Source organism: Anneissia japonica, unplaced genomic scaffold, assembly GCF_011630105.1.
Source record: "Anneissia japonica isolate Jap-2015-1 unplaced genomic scaffold, ASM1163010v1 scaffold695_len1296351_cov181, whole genome shotgun sequence".
In the NCBI taxonomy this organism is placed as follows: domain Eukaryota; kingdom Metazoa; phylum Echinodermata; class Crinoidea; order Comatulida; family Comatulidae; genus Anneissia; species Anneissia japonica.
The window spans coordinates 643,023-667,742 of NW_022740852.1; the positions used below are offsets into that span (position 1 = coordinate 643,023).

Sequence of the window (24,720 nt, forward strand, 5' to 3'; positions counted from 1 at the left end):
AAAAAATTAAAATCATCATGATGGGTACAGCAAATAAAAATAAAAATTATTAATCATTATCATCAGTGAGAATAGCTTAGCTCAGTTGGCTTAACTGCTGGTAACCACTGTGCGTTCACTGAACCGTGGAAATATCCTGGTCCCTGGTTCAATTCCCATCGCTGCTCTCCTTAGTGTTTCAGCTAAAGGCTGAAATGAAAATTTCAAACCAGATCGTCTTTCGGATGAGGCGTTTAAGCCGTTTGGTCCCATGTGCATGTTACAGAACACAGTACACTCTTCGAAAAAAATGTACGAGACTATCTCCAGGTGTACTGCCCAATCACCACTAGAAGGAAGTCTTCTTTGAGCTTTCGTAGGCTATGGTATTTACTCTGAATAAATCAAATCCAATTATATAATACGTACTTCATCTGCTCTATATGAGCTGCAAGTCCTGCCTGCATCACTTCCCGCATAGCTGGCTGCAGAGCCAGCTATTGCTAACCAGTCTAGCCTTGATTCTTGCGTGAATGCAACATCCGAAGGAGGGTTGAAAATTTCTTTGGCCTGATGAGAAATAATTTCATTCAAAGTTGATCATACTCATGTTAGTTGCAAAATAAAGCAAGGCCTACTATTTTATATAATTATTTTCTACTTGTGTCTTTCATAAAATACACACCTAAAATATCAAGGAAAAATAAACATCTGCTAATTGACAAGGATTTTTTTTTTCTCAATTCTTAGTTGAAATCTAATATTACACATACAAATTAAGTAATTTATTTCTTCTAAACTAAATATTTAAATGTTTAAGGTTTAATATGTATTTCAAATTATATTAAAACATAGATACAGCTATAAATCTGATCCTTTGAAAAATATCAGCAGAAAGAGGGCAGAAAAACGCAAGACAAGATGAATGCGAAACAGGAAAATGCTATTTGAATAGGAAAAATAGATTGTCTAATATTACTTAATATTGTTTTAAACATGAGCAAATCAAAAGTCAGGTACTTTCAAACTAGTAGTATGTTTATTTTATAGAACTAAATTTATTACAAAATAAACGTTAATAAAAAATAATGAACAATTTGAGAACACTGGCAAATCCATGTGCCATCTGGTTTTATTATATTGCAAGTTTCCCTGCTAAATGATTAAAAAAAATTCTTCAGAACAGAAAGTCAATATTTGGTTTTGTAGTTATGATTTTTACTCATGGTTTTGTAGTTATGATTTTTACTCACTGCATCTAAACAATCTTTTAATACAATAACCAGATGTTCGTCATTGACAGATTCTTGCCCATAATTGTCTCGTATATTCTGAACAGCCAATTGGAAGAACTGAAATAAATCAATCACATAAAAGTTGAAATAATGCTATATTTAAAGAAAAAAAAAAAGGGGGGGGGGTGGTATTAGCATGCAGCATTTTTATAACTCTTCCTCACCATTGGCCAACCTACAGGTATTGGTGGGAAAAAAAGGTACGGAATATGCAGCCCATAACAAGTGAAAACATACAGTTAGAACATGTTAAATATGTTTTCTTTTGTGAGAAAATGAAACTTTTACATAAATTTTACTAATCGAATTATTTTTATTAGCGATAACATATAGATTGCAGAGGTTAGGATTACAATTAATGAGTTCATTTTGAAAATGTGAATTGGTGGTTGAGAAGCTCGCCTTCTCATTCCACTGTCAAGTGTTCAAATCCTGAGTCTAATCTTAGTAAATTCAGAATTGCATAATTTCCATTCTGTAAACTGGCCAAGTATACTTGCTGTTGGATTATGATGTGAAAGTACAGTAATAGAAACCAAAATTGGCATTGGTTAAAATTTGTTCATTGATTAGTGTTGTCTCGGACAGACTTGATCACATGATAGACACATTGGTCACATGACTGTGGAGTCACAGCTGGATTGCTTCTGAAGTTATTTAAAGAAATGTTATCAGTGTGAAACACTGCTTGAATTTGTGCCTGTGCCAGCTAGGACAAAACTAATGAACCATATATAATCTGTGTTGTTATATGCTATGCAAATATTAAGAATGCCAGAACAAAAAAAAAACATCAAATAACATTACATAACTATATATTTGTATTTTGAGGTGGTAGCAAACACATGGCTTATGGTGAGAGGAGATCACAATTCAGATTTCCCCTATCCCAAAATTAGATGCACAAATACTTTTCAATAGCACACATACATATATTCATATGGCAATCATAAAATAAAGAATTCTAAATTTTAAAATATTCTCAGGGTGGAAGACTTTTACTTATAATTGAGCATGGGGAGTCACAGATGTAAAAAAATACAGTATCTCACCTGAATATAATGTTGAAAAACCTTCTCTATGTCTTCATTGATCTTTTTCTGAAGGGCACGCCGTAGTAGATTTAGTGTGGTGACTGGATTAAAACTTCCACCTGACCTAATAGTTGAACAATCAATTATAGTAATTACTAATTAAAGATGAAAGCCAAATAAAATTTTGTGGTTAAGTAGAACAGGACTCGACTTTAAATTCCAGCGTTCTGGATTTCATCAGTGTAAATGCCAGTGATTTTTAAAATTATTTGCAATTTCTTCACAATTCATCTATACAGTAGAGAAATATAATAAAGCTTGGATTGCATAGACCATTTTATCTGGTTTATTTTGAAATAGTGCCGCCAATGTCTTGCAACTCACTGGGGGACTTACAGCAGCCTAGCCTGAGCAACTGGCTTGTTGCAAATGGAGCTCCACGCAGCAGGTATATGTAACCATTAATTATTATTAAGACTTAGATTTGTTTTTAATATAAACATTTCATGTTTTTTTTCCGTTTTAAAATATCTGTGCTCGTTCGCAATTTAGTTTTATTGTTGACTGAATCCATAATGGTAAGTACGTAAAGCGAAATCCTAGGCCTGTAAAAGTCCCCCAGTGGTAGTTGCCAGGTTATCAGAAATTTTCATTCAAAATTTCGCCAAAATGGTCTATAGAGAAATATAACACCTTGCAAACAATAGTGAAAAGTTTATTTTTGTTTTTGTCTTTGACATGAAGTCTAAGGTGTTAAACTATAGTCACATGTGACACATGCTTAAATATGGTCATGATGACACCATGTCATGACCATATATAGGCACATCATCGCATGAAGCATGTTATATGTTTTTGTCAAATCAAATTTGATAGTCTGGACAGGGCTTTTATAAAAAACACATTTCTTGCCAGTTTTTTAAATTTTTTTTATTGGGATTTTGGGTTGGTTGGGTTTTGGCACTGCAAATTTGTTCTTTGCCTGTATTTAAGGTCGATAGACATAACCAAACGTTTAACACACACAACAAAGACTAGGCGTACTGTAGTTGGACCTTAGAGATGGCGCAGCCTTCAGAATTGTCTGAAAATAGTTAACTGTGATACATAGTTTAAAGAATACTTCCATCATGCAGTAAATATTTAACGTAAAGATAAAATGGAGAACTGTAATAATAGCTTCCTAAAAATTCAGATGATTCCAAAGGCTGTGTGCTAACTTGAAAGCCTATGCTGTATGTGTTAAATGTCGATTGACCTTCAATACGGGTACACAGTGGCTTATTCATAAGTAGGCCATATACGGCACCTTCCTCTGACCCCGAGAACAATAGAAACAATCATTATATTAAAACAAGATTTACATACAAAACTATATTCAAAGAACATGTACGGAAATAGCACTAAACCATAACACAAATTATCTAAATTGTTCACCTTTGAAGTATAATCAGCAGACATAAATAACTATCTAAAAGTAAAAGTAAGTCAAAGGTAGTTTATATTCTATTTTGGATCTACTGACATTTTTATTTTTAGTCGATTTTCTATCTGATATGAACATAAAACAATACATTTTTTTAGGAACCAGTCAACACAAAATTTGACTGGTTCCTAAAAAAATGTATTGTTTTCTGAGTCAACTCAGTGTTCTTATTTTTTAGTCCATTTCAGGCTCAAAATCTTCTTATTTTGTTCTTATTTTCTACCGTACTGTACAACCAGTGACCCTCTTGTTGGCAGAAAGATACAGGACTGTATGAGAACGGTTGGTTTGAAGGGGAAATTATAAATTTTAGCAACTACTTAGCTAACTCATTTTTGTTGTTCCTTGATGGAACTTCAGATTATCTGATTATTATTATTATTATTATTATTATTCTAATTATTATCATTCGGCCTATTGTCATCATCATCATCATTATTATTATTAATATTATTATTATTCCTATTATCATTAGCCCTATTATTGTTATTATTATTATTTTTATACCTTGTTTCACGAACACATTTAAAAAAAAATCATCTACTGTAAGGGGACGAGAATAAAAATAAATAAAATTTTTGTTTTTCATTTAGCATATAGTTTTGCCAAAAACAAGCTGACGGATGAGAAAATAAAAATAAAATGTTATTGGTGAATGTAATGTAAACAGTGTAGTAATAGGATGGTTAAATGCTTTAAATTTATATAATTAAGAAGAAATATACATATCTCATTTTTGGAGATTTCAATTCAAGGCAGCGGCGAGAGTAATAAAAATAAAAAAACCCACCATTTTTTTGTGGCAGTGGGTGTTCTACAAAAATAAAATTTTATTTTTATTCAAACCTATTGGCACATGCCATTATGGGCAGGCGACAGGTTTGTTAAACAATGTATAAAAAAAGTCTTGCCTTAGTATTCTTATAAAAAAAAAAAAGTTTATTAGTTTTATATACATTGAGTTGGTCTCACCTTGTTGTGTATGCCTGTCCTGGCTTGCGTACAAGTCGATGATGCTTATTTGGAGGAAATGTATTCAAAGTCTGAGAAAATGGATTTCGCTGAAAAAAAAAAAATGAAGTTTTTACAAGAAGTCCTCGTAATTCTTAGAAGCGGTAAAAATAGACATGATTCAGCAAAATGCTCCAACAAAATCTAATCCAGCATCTGACAATTTTAATTAGCCACAAAGGGCTTGTGGATTTATTTATTCAGGTAAAAATACACATTTATAGTCAGACGCACATGTGTATATCTACATGTACTGTATATTGCCTTTTACAAAATGGCACAAACGTATTACATAGATTCTCAAATTCGAATTTGATCTGGTTCCAATAATCTCTTGATTAACCAGTTAAAGTCTACTAAATTTTTATCAAGGGTAAACTTTAATTAAAAGTATTATGTAGATCACTACAAAGAGAAGATATGGTTACAGGTTAATGTAATGGTATATAGTTCGATTGAATGGGTAACAATCAATATTGTCACTCTGTGCATGACATTAAACCTGAATGCATGTCAATATTCTACTGTAATAAATATTGCAGATTTTCCCAGGGTTCAGCTTGAACTGATAGCAATACAGAGGAACACAGCAGGATCATTATGGCTTTCGTTGAACTAGAAGGGTCAATCACTGTATCCAACCACTGACGTTTACTTTGTTAAATACTTCCTATTAACTATAGGGATGTCTCAAAATTTTACGCTTTAAAAAAAAAGTCCAACAACAAACAACTTGCCAATTACAGTATAATGATTTATAAACTAAGTATCTGAGGTTTTGGGAGTGGATTTTTCAGTCATGAGCAAGATTCTCTCATATGAATTGAACCCAAACCCTGAGATTAGAAGGCAAGCTAGTGCCTTAGATAGAGTTAGTTTTCAGCTACTGCAGATAAGTTTCCTATATATTATAGTTTAATATACAAACATTTGTTATTTAATTATAAGAGAAACATAAAGTTAAAAATGTATAACCTATAATGAGCTGTTAAACTATAAAAAATAAAATAAAATAAAATGAAACTTGTTTACACATTTAAAGGTACAGTAAAACCTTAACTCTTGAACCTCCTCCTTTTAACCCTTACACTGCCAGCTCTTTTCTTATTCAGTCAACCACAGCGCCAGCTGATAACATTACCTCTAATCCCCTGTGCCAGCTAATTATTTAACAAGGTCACCGTAATGCTTATTTTTGATAGTGTATATTATTTGCTCAATAATTCATAAACTATTCAGATCATGAAAATATAAATCTAAAAAAAATTAATCAGCATTAGTTTGTTTGTACATATATGCTTTTATTTCTGCATTTTATTTATCATTTAGTGAATAAATGATAGGATTATTTTGTCAAGGCCTATCAAAAAATAATATATTGGGCCTAGGCCTATTAGCAGAGTATGTGTTTTCAAAGTCAAATTACTTGCTGATGAAAATCAAAATAACGAATCCTAGGCCTACGTATATTTACTAACATTACTATCACAGTTCAGGCCTAGCTAGGCCTACGCCTAGGCTAGGTCTGCCTAGCTAGGCCTAGGACCAGAACATCATTTTTTACGTCAGTTTCTAAGTCTCCTTATTATCCAGCACAGCTGTAACAACTACAGAAGAATAAAGTTTCTCAACATTTCAAAACATCATATATTCAACTTGCAAAAACTCAAACTTCTAACAAAACAACACTCAGCAAGTTTAACATCAAAATGTGCAGAAATTCATTAGCTTTCATATGCAGTAAACACTATTTGGGTTAGTGTTAAAACAGCCACTCTATGGTCGTTTTTTTGAAGACCTTCACCAATTCGCATTTATGCGAAGGTGGCGTACGGTTGACAGTGAGCCTAATCGCATTTATACGAAACTAGCATGCACACCAACTGTGGGGTGTTTGCATTTATGCGAAGATGGCAGCGTAAGGGTTAAAATGAAAAGGCTTTACGTTCAAAAACTATTGTGCAAGTGTCTGGGATACTGTAGTTGATCTATTGCATATTCCTGAAGGGTCCCAAAGTGTGGGGTCACATTTGCATTGACATAAAGCTTTGATTATAGAATCCAGTGACTTCTCATTGTTTATCTTCTTATGGGTACAATAGACCCACTGGTACAGGACTGGGCACAATGCAGGCAGGACCTAGAAGCCCAGTTAAAAGAGGATTAAAACCGAGCACCAGGAATTCTCTGTGACCCTTTGTTTAGGTCTACACAAATGCCAAGAGAACAAGGTGTTTAAATTAATTCACCAGCACTGGATTTCTTGCATGTGTACTGCATCTAAAACTTCTTTACTACTGAACACACTAGATTCTTTGAACCATATTTAATGAGGAAGAACCATTTAGCAGATGCTGATCATTTTGGACCCTCAGTGGAATGGTCACATACTTTTCCAACCCTTGGTATTTATTATAAGCAATCTAGTTTCTTTGGGAGGAATTAATGCCTTCACAAATGCCTGGAGGTATTTGGACTATTACACCGGGCTCTTGGGGCGGAGTACTACTATGCCAGCAATGCGATAATCACAATATTTCGCCAATGCCCCTTTTTTGGGTAGGGCATTTAACAATTTCATCCTAACAGTGTGTTTACCTTAACATCATTAAATTAATATGGGTAAAGAACATTAAAAACAAAAATAATAAAGTGAAAGGACTTGTTAATAGGCCTAATCTTGCAAGGTGTAACAATCTTGAAAGGTAAAAACTGCCTAAGTTCTGGAAGAATCAGGCCAAACAATTTAAATTATTAACATCTAAATTCTACAAAATCACAAAATATGAACTTATTTTGGAGCTTATATTAATTATAGTTTTAAAAAAAATAATTGATTTTAATTAATTACTGTGAACTTACTATACTCTCTGTGAGGCTGGCTTTTTTCTGTTGAAATCGGTCTGCAACTGTGTCAATGACATTACTTCCTCCATTCCTGCAACAGCTAGTAGATGTGGGCCTACAATGGTAAAATAAAATAAATTATTTAGAAACAATCAAATATTTACATTTATGGGATCTTCAGTGCATTATATCCTAAATCAGAAAGAACGACAGTCAAGAATGTACTGAATATAAAATTTATTATTTTGTGTAGTAAAGTTTAAAATATTTAATCTTTACATTTTAATGAGAATTTGCCATAGTAATGAAAAATCGAGACTGTGATCAAACTGGCTTAATTGCCCACTTGACCACCACTAAGGATTCTAGTATACCCTAGTTGGTCCATATTGGCACATGCTGCAACTTATATCCGCCAATTACAATACTGGACACAGCTCCGATTTATTTCATAATAATAACGTTACCTAACGGATTTATAATAAATACAAAGGTACTTGCTAGTTGACAATTAGCAGAAACTGTGAGCATTCCCCATTAATTTGGCAACAGCTACGCAATGTGGCAATAGTGAGAGTAGCGATTTTACAGTCCTAAACCAGGCTGAAGAGGAGGCGATTTCTATCACATCCCATGTGTAGGATTATGGGTTTCGATTGCTAGAAGACTTGGATTACCTCAGGTATTTTGCTTGTTGACTAAAATTGAATAGTCAATAAAATCCTACTAAATAGCAAGTATGGTTTGTATTTTATCCTACATTAAAATTCAGAATCAATGCCAAATCTCATATAAAAATATGAATAGAATTCTCCATTATTATTAAATATAAAAATGTTCAGTGAAAAACCCTGCAACTTTACATTTATACCACCAATGTGGAAGTCTACATTTTTTTCGATACATTTTTACGTCATTGTCATTACACTATAGTCAATGAGCATTTCCTCGGAACAAATACTGGTGCATTATAAATGCATCTTTAGGCCTAATTGTTAGCACTACTTTCAAGCCTAAACTCAAAGGGAGAGTGTCAAGAGGTGCAGGGGCTACCTACAAGTAGGTACTCTGGTGGGGTCTATGGAAAGTGCAAAGCATTCTAGCATGTAAATGGTGAACTTGATGGCATTTGATGCAAGGAAGGGACTGGTTTGGCTTATCAGAAAAGGGTCACACAATAACAATTGAGTAATGTTTATGATCTGCAATAATAAATTTATGACTACCATTAAAATTAGTAAATTACATATGTAGCACAGTTATCTACAGTTTTACAGCAGTCATCCCTATCCAAACTGTCAGCTTTATATACTGTAGGAATGGAACAATCAGTTAATATTCAAGTTCTCATGTTTGCCTTTTTTTATTTCTTTGAACAGGCCAGATATTTTTGATGGTCAGAAAGATAAAACTAATTATTATACTTTAGAAATCATAAAAAATGTTTTTATAATTAGCATTCTACCCAAAAAGCTGGTGATCAAATACAAAAAGAAAACTTTTTTATTATAAATAATGATATAGGACTTGTATATAAGTACTACAGTACAGATAAAAATTACTGCAACTTTTGCTCTGCGTAGACTTCGTAGGCTACGCGAAGTAAATGCGTAGTAAATGTGTAGCATTTAATACGCATAGGTAAAACCTAGGGTTTGCACATGCATTGGGTGGGTTACACCGCACTGCAGCTGGCTTCGTACAGCTAGGATATCTTTAGAATTGACACTGCCAGAGTGAAAATCTACAATCGACTGTATCGTATCTTGAGGGAGTATAGGCACAAAAATGCAAAGATTCTGGGAATTAAAAATATATTTCAAATCGGTTTTTATTTAATATTATTACTGTATGAATAGAGCTTGTTTTATACTTTGTCCAACATAAAATCTACAGTCTGTACACTTATAAAAGCAATTCTAGCAATAATCATTTATTAAATGGCCCCACATGGCCTAATTATCATTATTATAAACTGGCTAATCATCATTTTTGAGATCAAAATATGAATAATGAAGACAAGTTTTTATTTTTCCACATGTACAGTATTGACTCACTATTGTTAGTCCAGACATTCTAATTCTTGGAAATCATAAATTGGAGACAGGAATGGGCAAATATACAATATGGATGTTTACAGTATACACCCAAACAGGTTGTTCTGGCATCCTAGTGTACAGTATTTTAAATTTAATTAGGCAAATAGGCCTAATCTTTTTTTACATTTTTTTTTGGTGTGGTACAGTAGGGGGAGGGTGAGAGAAGAGTTTACAGAAGAGTAAATAAAAATCTAGGAAAATGTGCTGTCAGTGGTAATGCCAGCAAGGGGAGGATGGCGGATTTTTCGACAAAAATAATTATCCCCTTGAACCAGAGATTTTTACTCCAGGACCCTCACTGAGGTTCTAGACAGCCATTTGGCTCTGACCCCTCGGATGGACATGTCAGACCCTTGTTGTAAAATTTATGGAGCCAATAACTGCATGTTATAAATATCTCATATATAATCATGGGGTGATTATCAATACAAAGATGATTGGTGAGCCAAAGTACAATAATGAAATGTTGACACTAAGAACTAATGTAATCACATTAGTTTATAGTATTGCAAGTGATTGTTCAAAACTAATCTCGGCACAGATAAGACAAGATAATAATCATATTATAGTCTGGTGTTGACCATTAACTGCATGTATAATCACATCTTATTATAAAAAGTCAATATTAAAGATGCATTGTCTGCTAAACAAATCAGGGAAATCCCTGAAACAAATTCAATTAAAACCCCTGAATAACTCATTTAAATTACAGTAAAAGGAACAAACAACTTTGACTCAGTTCTAACCAGTAGTCCAAAAAAAAAAAAAATAAAAAACTTTAGGAATATTTTACTATACAGGCAATCAACCATTAAATTCTCAAATAATTTTGTATGGCTTCAATAATAATATTTACATGTTATCACTGAAGAATAAGTACAGATTTTGAGATGGAATTTTTCAAACTGGTTGAGTGGGGGGAGAGGAGAGGCACAACATATTAAAAATTGACAAGTGAGTAGCATTAATTTCAATAATAACAGTAATAGTTGGCAAAATAGATTGGCTGGATGGGGGTGCATTAGGTATTGTCTTTACAACAGTGAAGAATATAGTGAAAAAATCCGACATTCTGTTATATACCGGTACATTTATGTTTAAAGATATCTACGGTGTGAGAAACCCAAAGATGTTTTTGGGAAATGTCGCTAACCTTGGATGGAGAGAAGTAATTGCAGCACCATCACATATCTAATTGACAGTGCCTAAATCATGAGCAAGCACAAGAATCGTAATTTCAGAAATTTGATATTGCGTATCCAGGTATACTGTGTCCGTTCTAAAATTAGTTAAAATTTAAATTCTGCTTTAACATCTTTGTTACTGTTAGGCAATATTTATTATGACACAATGGAATGAAGAAAAGTAGCGATTACTGAATGCCATAACTTGTTGCTCAATGCAAAAAAAAACCAGAATAACAGCTCAGTATGCAAAAATTGACAAGATCACAATAGCTACAACTGATACAGTGCATTTTAAAGTATTTATTTTTGATAACTTTAAAATTGATATGAAAAAATGAGGTGCCTTATTGAGAAAACAAATAATTTCAAAAAGTAAAATGGGACAAAACAATCAATATCAGCTTTTATAATCAAAATAATGATTCATTGATTTTATAAACTACTGTATACCATGTTAAATACATTTCACAAATTCACTGATGAGCCTGTAAATAACATATGCACTAATTCCCTAAACAACAATTAGAAACCTTTTGATGAATCTATTACAAAATGTCAAGACGGTTGGAGTCGAACAATACATGCGACAAGGGAATTCCCCATAGCATGCTTGCTTCATCACCGAGTTTACTAGGACTAGAATACAGTACATACCAGCTAGACATATCCAGGTAGAAAGGATTAAAATTTATATATACTTTTATATATATTATCAACGGTTCCTGCTAAGCAAGCTTCAATGAAATCCACACAAGATAAAATTTACTGTAAAATGACTATTAATATGGTACTGATGAAGGCCTTCACCCACATACAATGCATTATGACCCCCATTGTCAACTCACCTGAAGGAGTTTGGATACATTTCTTGGTAGAGTATTGTTCTAAAATGTGAATGCCCTTTAAAAGGAACCGGAAGCAAGTGTTTAACGTGACAATAAGAGGTATATCAAGGATGCAAGGGAAGTTTCATACAAACCTATGTTAATGGTAAAGTCATAAAAATCAATTTGCATATGACTGTGACATAATCTGGAAAAATGATTACAATATTAAACATAAGCCTAAAAAATGAAAATGCTTCAATTGAATTTACATTTGCACATAGTGTATAGGCCTCCCTCATTATTAAAGAGCTTTCGATTGCACGACGACGGTAGGACCTAGAACGTAATGACGTAACTAAAAGTCATCTGCGCATGCGAGAACGTTAAAGTCACCTCGTCGAGCAGATTCTGGAATGCAATTTGGCCAAATCTACGTATGCAGAAAACGTAGGACGCCAGGTAGGACGGTCACGCATGAGTGATTCCGTTCTAGTGTCGCGTCATCGCACAAATCAAAAACTCCTTATTGACCACTTTTGGGACCGGCTTTCCATGGTCTTTAGTAGCTTTGGTCTCTAATTAGAATATTATAAGACATGTTAATTTGGGACCACAGAAAAGTGGTCTTTAATTGGAGGGGTCATTAATTCGAGGGAGACAATTTCATGTATGCATTAATTAAAAAAAAAAATTATGCTTAAAATATTAAAGGTCTATGTACAAAAATGAAGTGTGTTAAGTTTCTTAATGATACTACTGTATCTTGGAACTCTACATATTATGCATATTATTATTAGCTTTTCTTAAAACCAGTACAATGGAAAGCTACTGGACTAATACAAGAAATGTCCATAACAAATAACACAGGTTGTAATTAACAAAGAAAGTTACTGTTTAAATTATGTAGTGAAAGATGTTTATTCAAACACAGAACGACACACCAAGGGCTTTCACAACGGTTTAACACTATAATAATAATAACTGTCGACTTATAAAGCGCATATAGTAGACTAAACCTCTATGTGCTTTACATTATTACCCCCGGTCACTGGATCAAGTACATGGAACACAACATTCATGCCCCATAATGTTGCAGCTGTAATCAGCGCATGGTTGTGTTTGAACCTACCAGGTACCCACTTGTACTCCTGGGTGGAGAAAGACAACTGTAGATAAAGTGCCTTGCCCAAGGACAAAAGAGACTTGCACAGCGAGAGTTTCGAACCCCCGACCCCAAGGTTGGGAGTCCAAGTCACAAAAGATGCGCCAACCACTTCTACATGCGCCAACCACTTCTACTCGAGACTTGCTTCTACACTAGACTCGAGAGCGAAGAGATTATACGCAGGAAACATAATTTCATTACAAGGGATTTCCTCTTTTTACATTATCACGTTCTACTGTATGTACGTCCAACATCAGAACAAATAACAACTGGAACAATACAAGACCGTGAGTCATTAGCTAATTGTTACTAGCTTTAAATTTCAAACATTTGCTATTATGATATAAAAAAAAGCAACTGGCATTGTCATGTGATTCATATTTAATTACTGTAACAAACACAGGACCATAATTTTCACACAAATATAAAACTTACATTAAAGAGAGGGGGGTGTTTTAAAAGTGAATGATGTACTAATATGAAAATGAAAAAAATGAACACCACAAAATGATAATCAGTCATTTTGTGGTATTTTTGTTTGGGGGAGGGAGATGGATTACAAGATATTTCACACTCTCTTAAATAAAAAATGATGAAAATAATGGATGATCCCCAAAAAACATGAATGTGTCATCACTGAAAATCAGCTTGAACATTAACAATGTTTTGAAGGTAAATGAGAAGCCAGATGATGATTCATAAAATAAAAAATGAAACTCAATAATTGAAGTTGTCATGGTGAATTCAAAGCAAGACTACAAGTGTACACATTATTGACAAATTGCTAATTGATGATTAATACACTTACTAATAATTAATCCAAAGGTAATGTAAAACATGATGAATAAATTATATCCGACTCTCTGTTATAAAATCTTTTATTAATGCCCAGTCTTTTGTGAGGTGGGAAATTATGCATAGCATACAGTAGCAGGGTTGTACTACAGCTGTAGAAAACTGAAGTGTGGGTGATAACATTGTTAAAATAATACGAGTAGATTTTAAGGATGGGTAAGGGAGTTACACAGGTAGGTGGAAGGCCACAAAATTAGATTTAGACTGTGTAGGCACATCTGCCCACTATAACTACATCCCTACAGTAAACTATATCTCATTTTGGGAACCAACGAATTGTTGTTGTTAATTGAATATAGCTAAAGGCCAAATAAAAAAACTATTGTATTGGCCACGCCTGACGGACCCAAATTTAATAGTAATAATAATAATAATAATTTACATTTATATAGCACATATTGCGCAGTGCCTCTATGCGATTCACATAAAATTATAAAACAAGAAACATGTTGGACTATACAATAATATAATACTGTAAGGTGTGGTGGCAAAACAGGGCTAGGTCTCAAAGGGTCAATGAAATTCAGGGTCAGCATTTTAGGTTTTTTTATTTTTTGACTATAATAAACAATTTTTTTTTTTTATCACCTAATAAGGCTGAATAGCCTTGGCCTAGATAGGGGGCCAAGGTCTAGCCTATTTTGCTGCATGTTATTAGTGACTTGAATAAAAAATTGTAGGCCTATCATTAGTGTATTTTCTACATTTTAAGCATAGACATATTTTGGTTTAAAAAAAAAAGTTTTTCTACCAACCTACTCAGTTTTTGGATTTTCCCAAAATGTGGCCATCACAAAAATTAACTTATTTTTTACCTTATTGTATGGAAACTAAAGGTCTACCCCTGCAACACATTCCAAATTTAGGACTGTGTGGCCATGCACAGGTGACAGTGGAAGAATTCCTGGTCAAGTACGCATGGACTCTGCTGCCGACACCACAACAAATTTCTGGAGCCACCACTGGCCTCCTTATCAAGATGATCAAACCCAGGTAGTAAGAGTCGGGTAGGACATTGGTGAAGTTTGCATAATGATCACACTGGATGACGTTCTTGCGATGCACCATGTGGATGGTTCTTGACGGGGAAATGGTAGGTCGCTGAAGGGGTTCTCAGTATTTCAGACTGAGTGCTTTGGCCGCCATCAGGAGAAATGTTCTCCTTTGGTGGAGGTGTGTTGAGGTGTCGGGAGGTCCTTGGCTAGTAATTCATCGGGTCTTTTGTGGGAGTTGTGTTGTAGGGATTCATTCATTTATTAATTTTTTGCTAAATTAAAAATTTTTTTCCATATTTCTACAGTATGTTATTTTAAAGATGTAGCGCCCACATGCTTGCATTCAACTGTCACAAATGTTTTATTAAAAATAAATTATTATTACCTATTATATAAAAGATCTGAATCAACAGCACACAACAGTATTGTGAAATATTATACAAACACTATCATTTTGGTGGGAAATACCAAGACTAGGAATGTATGGCCCAAAAAATTTCCCTGGTGTTGATTAGACAATTAAGTAGTTTAATAATTTATAGCTTTACAAATTTCAAACAAATCCAGGCACACAATGAAACCTATGCGCTGGAAAGTTACTAAATTTTCCCACACTAGGGAAAATGTTTTTAATGACAGATAATTGGTGATTTTGTAAAATTTTATATAGTTTGAAAAAGCACAGTATTACTATACAGTTATGCATTGTAAAATATATAGAATGAATTCCATTGCTTTCATTTGACTGATTACAGTCATAATATGCAGTTAGGTACTTTAGGCCTACAGCAACATTCAGGTCTATAGGATCTTTATTTTGAGTATTTAAATACATGTTCAAAATGGGCAGAAATGATCATACTGGCATCTAAACATAAAGATTATAAAATATCACTTTATTGCATCAAAAACATAGGTAAAGGAAACAAAGAACAAGTGCTCATTATTGCCAGGTCTTTTTCCTTATAATGGGAACATGCAAGGCTGAGCAAAACACCCCAAAGCAGTCACACGAGCACATATCATTCTTTACTCAAGCTCCAAAAAGGGAACTTCAAAATTCAATAAAAAAATTTAAAAAAAACAGGTCAGATTTCATGTCGAAAGAAGGAATTATTAAAATTATTTACAATTATAAAAAAAAAACATTGTTAAAATCAACAATTGGTTATTTAAAAAAAAAAAAATTACAATTCATTAATGTTATAAAAAAACAATTCAATTGGCGATATTAGAATATGTCTATTTCATATAAGATTACTAGTAATTTTTTTTATCCAATACAGTTTTATTTTGACATTAAATAATTATTACTTCAAATAAAATACTGTATTGGATTTGAAAAAAAAAAAACAAATTATCCTGCTCACAGCCTGCTACCATGTTACAGTATAACCTCTGAAAATAATGTAAAGTAGAACCACCCATTTGAGACACCCCTGAAGAATTTTAGTAATACAAACATTTACTATTTTACTTGTTTTAATAAATAAAATAAATATGTTAAATAACTTTTATAGATTTTGTTGTGTTCATTATCTTGGCATTTGAAATGCTTGCCTTCAATACCATGAGGTTCTTCGGTTAAAATCCTGTCAAAAAATCCTGCCAAAAAAATATTATGTGACACATCTGTGTGCTGTGCCCAAATATGGGCATGATGATGTCATATTACACCCAAACATAGGCATATCACAGCTATTTTTCTGATATAACTTGAAAGTGTTGATACAATTTAAGGGTTAGTTTTGTAATGTGTTCCACTCAAATAAGTCAAGATTTAATAACTTTATCATCCAATAAAAATAACAAAATATATTTGGAACTCATACAAAAGTTACAGTACAGAAAATTGAAAAAATCAATGTTACATAGTACATAAATACAGTGTACTTTTGAACCAAGTGATGAAATAGAAATCAAGGTTAGACGTTTTTCATGTGATTTAATTGGTCAATCGAAGTGAAGCTGGTTTTCAATACAACATTCCTGCATGTTGGTTGAAGGAGACCCTAGAAACGGGTCACACGGTAAGCAGGAAATACCCAGTTGTTGAATTTCCTGTCAGAAATGAAACGACTGTTTACGATATAGTCACACCTATACATATTATCAACTTATTCAAGGATTTACAAGTCATTTACAGCAGATCTCATACAAGCTATATATTTATTGTGGGACTGTTCATCATCGGCAACAACAGGCCTAGACGTATTGTTCTTCTAGACCCCCAGTTCAAACCAGGCCAGTGTTGGGCTTCAGGAGTCTGATCGCTTGGCTCCGTGAATGACCCTCATATTGGGAGTTACGCAGGTTAAGGACAATGTTTGTATCTGTTTGTGTCTGTTGTGTTTTAGTCAACTTGGGTGGCACTGTCGTAGGTCCTCAGGGGCTCAGCCCGAATTTCCGATATTCTATTTAAATGAGGAATATAAATAAAGCATTATTATTAATTATTATTACTATCTACAATTAAAAAGGAAATTATATAAACTATTCAAACCCCCACCCCCTCCCCCCCCCTAAAAGCTTTATTCTTCTTTAGTGTTCTGATGTACTGTATATGAGTATCTTTAAATGCAGTATTAAAGGTCTATGTTCATAAGTTTATACTGAATATTTCCTTGTTGGTGGGAAAGTGTCTCCATCTTGACTGGGCATATCCTGTATGAAACCAAATCAAAAAGTGAGAAAGACGAGTTGTGGGAAAATGTAAAGAAAAAGATAAGAAAGTGAATTGGAGTTGGGTGTGAATTTTAAATAATAAAACCACAAAATTTGACAATAAATTATTAAACACCAATTAAAAACCATATTTTATAGGTACATAGCCTTTTCTATAATAATAATTATAAAACATAGAATAGAAAAGATATAAAATTATGACAACCGATAGAGAAACAAGCCATAAATGAACTAAGTCTGGGAGTTTTCTGTGAAATAGCAGATTACAGCACTTGTACGTGCAGTGAATTATTCTCTATTGTTGGAAGTATTTTGACTGGCTACCTGAAGGTCACATTTTCCCCAGGGTCTGAGAATTTATCTCTTTCAAATACTAGAAGCGTGGGACAATTTTCAACATTATAAATTTGTTTCATATGCAATGATTTTAAATTTTCTGAACAGTATTCTACTGTAGCTTTGCAGTGGCATATTTAGGAATGAAATACTGTAGCAGGTGGACGTCTGGTGAGGGGTGTGGAGGTGAAGTGGGTGCTTAATTATGATTATATGAAGGGGCTCTAACTTGCTAAATAAGGGTAGTATGAGGTGATTTTTAATTACTTTGCTTTGAACATCTGCAATGGGGTGGGGGAGATTTTCTGGGGGTATGCGTCAATATGCACCTAAATAAACCACTGTATCTTTGGATGTTATTATAATTCCATAGGCCTTTCTAGGCACTTTACATTACAGTAATAATAACATCATGATGTTATTGTTAGTCTGCTATGAAACAGTACAGAAGAAATGACAGTAGCCCTTTCTCTAGCTTTTTCATCCACACAGTGGACTTCATCAGGAGACTGCTACACAGTTAACGAAAATTTGAATAAGCAAAATCTTGCCATTTACCTGTAGTTCATTCTTTGCACGGTTGATTGGGATCATTTCATTTCCTTTCTAGACGAAGAGAGTTTGTGGTTTCGCATAAATTTCTTCTAAATATTTTCAAAAAATAATTCTTAAAAACAGCATAATTTATACTATTGTTACAATAAACAAAGTAACCCCACTAAAATTATGTGAATTATGTTGTGCTTTATAAGTATTAATATTGCCTTGCTAGAAAACAGTAACAGAGGCATTCTTCATTTAACGGATCATAATATAACTATAGGAGGTCAAATAAAATCCTAACAAACTCTGTAAAACATCATAAATGGTGTGAAAACTATGTGCTATGAAACAATGTGTAGTCAATATCATAGCCATATTTAGGAAGTGGAGGTGTACTGTACATAGCAACACAGAGTAACTACTGAACATGATTGGAGCTACTCATATCCTGAGAAGGCCAGACTAAACCCCAGGGGATCAGCCAATCGCCTCGTAGTAAAAGGGCTTTTCTCAACGTTCTAATATCCTTTCTCCCTAGACTAGCCTACATCATAGCCATACGGTAATATAGATAATTAATAAGTCATGTATCTCCACACTACAATCAACAGCTTTCGTCATATAAGCTTACGACTAGAGAATACTCTAACCATCCTATATTTAACTTTAAAATATATAAATAACTATGCATGAAAATGTTGTTAATTTTTGTAGATCTTAAACACGTTTGATAACTTTCGTTTCTCGATTACTATGAATCATCAAATAGTGCAATTAATATTAAAAATTAACACAAAATTAAGCAGCTACTATATGATAGCAGAATAGAGAAGGGCCTATGTTGCAATAACTTCACGGTGTGAGAAATTTTTATGATTTTTTTTACAATCCGAGACCAGGAGATACGCCTTCCATTGAATAATGAAACCCTGGATCCAAGCCAACACTAGCCTTATGATCGAGATCAAATGATTTAATTGTTTTGGAGCAATGAATAAATCTAATGACCCATGTATTTTAAATGTCAACAAATTTGTCAAGCTGGTACCCTACAATGATTATAACTGTATAAAAACAATTTTAATCATCTGTATGTATAGTACAGTACCTATATGGTACCACTTGGTAAAAATTGACTAAAAAAAAAAGAAGAAAAATAAAAGAAGTGACAGCAACACTAAATAAACTAAAAACTGTCTCCTCTGGGCATAGTCGGGCATCGCTCAAAATCTCCTGAAAGTTGTTCAAGGAATGGATGGAAAAATGATAATTTAAGGGTTTCAAAGGCTTTAACCAATTTAAGTCTACCAAACTGTTTCTCCTCGACGGGGCCCAACTCTCCTTGACTGGGGGATCTGACCCCTTCTGCTGGTGTCAACCCTTACTTACATCAATAATACAATAAAACTAATAAATTTTCCAAAAAAATTTTAACATTAATAACAATATGAATAAAACATATTTTTTAATGGTCAAAATATTCTACCAGCTTGAAAATATGCTGGTGGTGGTGATGCTGATGATGATGGTGATACAGTATAATGACTGGATGTTGATGGGGATTAATGTATTATGATGATGATGATGAATGTTACTGATGACGTTTGATGAATGTTGACTATTATGATTGATGTGCAATAAGATGACAATATAAAACCATGCTAATTATTTCATTTCTAATTTATGTTTTTTTTCTTACATAAAAAGAGTTAGTATTAAAAAAAAAATGATGTTGATAATTATTATAGGCAGCAGCGTGGATTGGGTGATGGGGCCTAATATGTGAAAGAATCGAATGCATGACTGGGGTAAATGAGAAGACATCTCTGTTTAATAATTAAGATATCTTAAATATATAAAAAGTGTAAAATACATTTGTCATTCAGTTAATTCAAAACATGAAACTCTAGTTTCTAGTACAACAATGGATTGGAAGTAGTCAGAATTCATGGGCTAGTGATTTTGAAAGAAACTGGACTTTCCCTGAACTACAATTATATAAAGGTTAATGATTATAAAAGAAAAAAACAAGATTTCACAATGTTCTGAACAAAAAAGCTGTTAGTTCAGAACAAATCAAATTCATTGGGGAAAATACTGTAGGAATCCAAGGGTCTGAATGATATTATGCAGCTTACAGTAATAAATATTTTTATTTGTATGCATGGGCTCATGTTGTCTAAAATAAAGCATTACATCCAGTAAAGGCAAGACCTTTTGTGCTACATACATGTTTCTCAAACCCATCATTCATCAATAATGATGATGATAAAGTATCTTTGGACATTGTTAGCATTAGTTCACATCAAATACAACATTTACAAGTTTTTATTAATAAACATATCCAATAGCACGACATATTAAACAGGATGCCATAATAAAATACCTATAAATGTTGATTGAATACGAAAACTGAATAATATTTTGGTGAAATAATGTAAAGTAGTTGGATTTATATAATGCTTTATACTGAAACTGTCTCAAAGCGTTCAACTATCTCAACAAAATGCTATAATAAACAATAAGCCAATTTTAATGCAGAGAACAGATAGGATAATGACTAAGAGGTTCCATTCTATAGATCATGGTGGAATGTGAATTACATTATTATTCAATATGAATGAATCATGCATCTCAGGATGGAGAATAGAAATTGATAATGCAATGTCCATTTATATTTTCTTAGACTGCAAGATTTTTGGAATGCATACACTTTGCATTACACAGTGTCCCATAATCATTAGTTAGTAGGCCTATTTTGTGATGGCATTTAAAAACACCAAACAAAAAAAAAATTAAAAAAATCTCCTGACCATATTTTATAGTGTATTGGGCATCAAGACAATATGTGCTTCACCTTAGCAAAACATAACTTTCCTTAAGTTTTTGTAGCTCAATATTTCCAACAATATCAAAAGCACATTCCAAGCAGATTAACAATATACAAAGAAACAAAAAAAGAGAATAAAGACTTCTTAGAAAACATAGCTGAAATAACTGAATTACCAAATATTTTAGAAAATATGACAAATAATAATATAAAATAAAATAAGAACAATTATTTAATAATGAATTATTTTTTTGAATAATTAAGTGTTCAGTTTATTTTATTGTACATAGAATATTTACATAGAAGAATTAGCATGGGAGAGGTTGGCTATGAATAAAAAACAAGTAACTGAAGTATCTTTGCATAGATCATAATTGAAGGAATAGAGTAAAAGGCATACTAGTAGAACATATTAAGGGGACATGTTCTGGGATGAAAAAAGTGTCCCCTTTTTAGGGGTGTCCCCTGAATAGGGGTACTCCTATGCAGCAACACTTAAAACATGAGGACCCAATGACCAGAGAAAAAGAGCTTTATCTACCAAGAAAAGGCTCCTGTATAAATAAATAACAAATAATAATAATAATAAAATGTTGCCAATATTATTTCATGATGCATTGTTAATGACCAAATATTCCTTATTCTATTTAAAATACTGAAATTTCTATTAAAAGAATGCAGCATGATACGACTTAGATTTAATGGCATTTCCTATATGAAAGTACATAAAAAACAAAGGAAACAAAATCCCCATAGTTAAGGGTCAAAATTGACAAGATTGGTTTATATGAAGTAACACATTCAGTAGGCCAATACCGACGTTTACTTAAAGGCTTCAGGGGAGAAAATTTTGGTTGCTCAAAATGTGTTAAAAATATGAAGCTGAATGAATTTTTCTTATTTTGAGACTGCTGTACGTTGTGATACAATGATAAAAAAAATTAAGTGTCCTCTTAACAGGGGTTATCTGACCATTTGGCACACTCAGAAAGTGTCCCCATCCCCTTAATGGGATGACCGCTTAATAGGGGTTGGCCAGTGTTAAAAGATAGGCCTACTGTATATTGCCCCTTGTTTCACAGAAAACTATGTATACCATTATTATGTACAAAAAGGCACATGAAAACATCTATCACTATAATAAGTGCTATTTTTTTATTTCAATGAAACTAATTTATTTCTACTGCTTTTACAGACAAATGTTTTTTTTTGTTTTTTTTTTAACAAAAAAAAAAAAAATGCAGGTCTGTTTTTATTTTTATACAAATTACATAACTTACCAGGTGTCCAGGGTTGTGAAAGCCTACAGCTTAATCATACAATGGACTTGATGATCTATCATAATACTTACCATTAAACACTGACCTTTAAGTACATTATTTAATTTACATGTCTATTGGGCCTTCGTCCTAATAATAGCCAACATTAGGGTCTGTAACAATACAGTAAGCCTATTATACCTGCTAATTTTGAGGTATTCTATGCATGAAAGAAAACCAATACTGTAATCATACTTATTAACAACATTATATAGTATATATAATACTATACCTATGTTATAATTAGGTATGCCATCCAGTATAAACATAATACTGCAGACTGCTCACAAAGTCAATTGCTAAACTACAGTTACAGGCCTCAGCCATGAGCCTGTGTATCAGATAAATTGTACGACGTGCTAAGTATGTTGCCTTGACAATTCATGTTATCCTATAAAAAAGAAGTTATACCAATGTGACATGTGCAGTGGCCCAATACTATTGGAAAATGAACGCACATTCAAAGGGCGATTTTAACATGGCATTAAAATATGAAGGCCAGCTGCTATACCAATGTAAATTATTGAAGTCACTATTGAAATGGGAAAAAAAAGAAAACCACAAAGACATGCTTTATGTTAATTTGTGGTATTCTATGAAAATTGAACAGATTAGCAATGGTAGTTTGAACAAAGGTTCATGGCGGCTAGCAAATTTTATACATTTTGTAAAGTACAAAGAAATAATAATACAAAAACGTTAGGTTAGGTTTGTGAGTTACTGTCTTTCAATAGGCAGTCATATACAACCTATTCATAAACACAACATTTTTATGGTTATTATTGAGATGGCACTTCAGTCAGTGATGGCAACAGGGGTTTGTCAGTGGGGCCCAAGAGGGAGCTGGCTTTCCCAAAAGAATTCGGCCCTGAGACCACTTTTGAGAGGCTCTGACTTGCCTGGCCCACAAACTTATCTCCATTGTCTGAGAAATCGGCCTTCCCATCATCAGGATTAGGCCTATGCTAAAAAGTAATTTGTGAAAACATTTTTTCATGTGCTGTCATAGTGGCTGACAATCAATGGCTAGACTTTAGAGCCCAGACTAGAGAGTAGGCCTAGTTTAGTAATAGTAAGAGGTACACCACCCATCTCGATGACAATCGTAACCAGGAATATAGGCCCTAGCAGCAGGTGAAAAAGCAGCCTTCTTCATTCATCTTTCCATCTTTTGACTTAAAACAACCTGCTAGAATGTCGGTCACAGGTCGAGCGAAATACAAATAAATTGCGAAGGATTATGGAGAACATCCTCAGGATGACATTGAGCCTAGCTTCTACGTAAATATAGAATGCTATGCTGATTAATCGTTTGGTAAAGTTCACTATTGACTCATTGGACTGCTTACTGTACCCACGATGAATACCAAATAATTAGGTGACAAACAGGGAAGCAATTTAAAGGTAGCCTAGACTGACATTCTTGGGCGATCAAATGCACGTTTGCAAAAATGCTTCCACGCCTAACACAAAATTTGCATTTAAATAATTTATACATTCTGAATCTCGTGGGATAATATACAAAGAACTCTTTAAAAATTGTGCAAATTTTGTAATAAACTTACTGCATTGCCTGTGCGATCAAGCCATTCGCAGGTTCTGCCATCTTGAATTGCGTTGATGTGATGCATGCAAGCAATTTACCCAGCACAGTTGGGTTGAAGGTCAATATTTTGTCAGGCCTTGGAAAATAGCGCCCTCACTAGAAATCAATATAAAAGATAGATGCTTGAAGGTCTACATAACAGGTTGGGAAAACCCTACAACCTACTGTAGGCCTTGTGTAAAGTATATTTATAGTTCTTACCTTCCATGAATAGGCAATACAACACAATATATCACTTTTTTCTTATTCTTCTTTATATTATGTTATAGCGTCAGTGATGAAAATCGGGGTGTAAAATGCATTGAAGGATGACGATAAAATTAATAAGATTCTCCAGAAAAAACACTCATAGAATTAATAATATTATTAATAATAATTGAATATCATACATATCGTAGTCACAACTACTGTAAATTAGGTACAGATGAGATTTGTTGGTTTCTTTTTTTTCAAAAATATAGACCTCATTTGACATTTTCTCAGCCTCAGTTTATTCTCATTTTGTTCTTAATTAAGCGATTTCAGCCTCAGTGTTCTTATAAAATGCGTTAAAAAAAGTGTATTTATTATGTAGCTCAATATAATTTTAAACTTCGTTTACAATGTTTTTACACTTTATTC

General features: G+C 33.2%; 1 protein-coding gene across 1 annotated transcript in view; it reads right to left on the reverse strand.

The window, feature by feature from the left end:
• Positions 1-24,195, reverse strand: part of LOC117118361 (deoxynucleotidyltransferase terminal-interacting protein 1-like) — a 32,006-nt gene extending 7,811 nt beyond the window's left edge. The window contains exons 1-6 of the mRNA XM_033262935.1: positions 24,059-24,195; positions 7,668-7,767; positions 4,767-4,855; positions 2,327-2,432; positions 1,233-1,331; positions 409-549 (exon numbers count right to left, since the gene is read on the reverse strand). Of these exons, the coding sequence (XP_033118826.1) occupies positions 409-549; positions 1,233-1,331; positions 2,327-2,432; positions 4,767-4,855; positions 7,668-7,767; positions 24,059-24,099 (576 nt within the window). The 5' untranslated portion in view covers positions 24,100-24,195. The remainder of the gene's footprint in view (positions 1-408; positions 550-1,232; positions 1,332-2,326; positions 2,433-4,766; positions 4,856-7,667; positions 7,768-24,058) is intronic.
• Between the last annotated feature and the right edge of the window lie 525 nt (positions 24,196-24,720).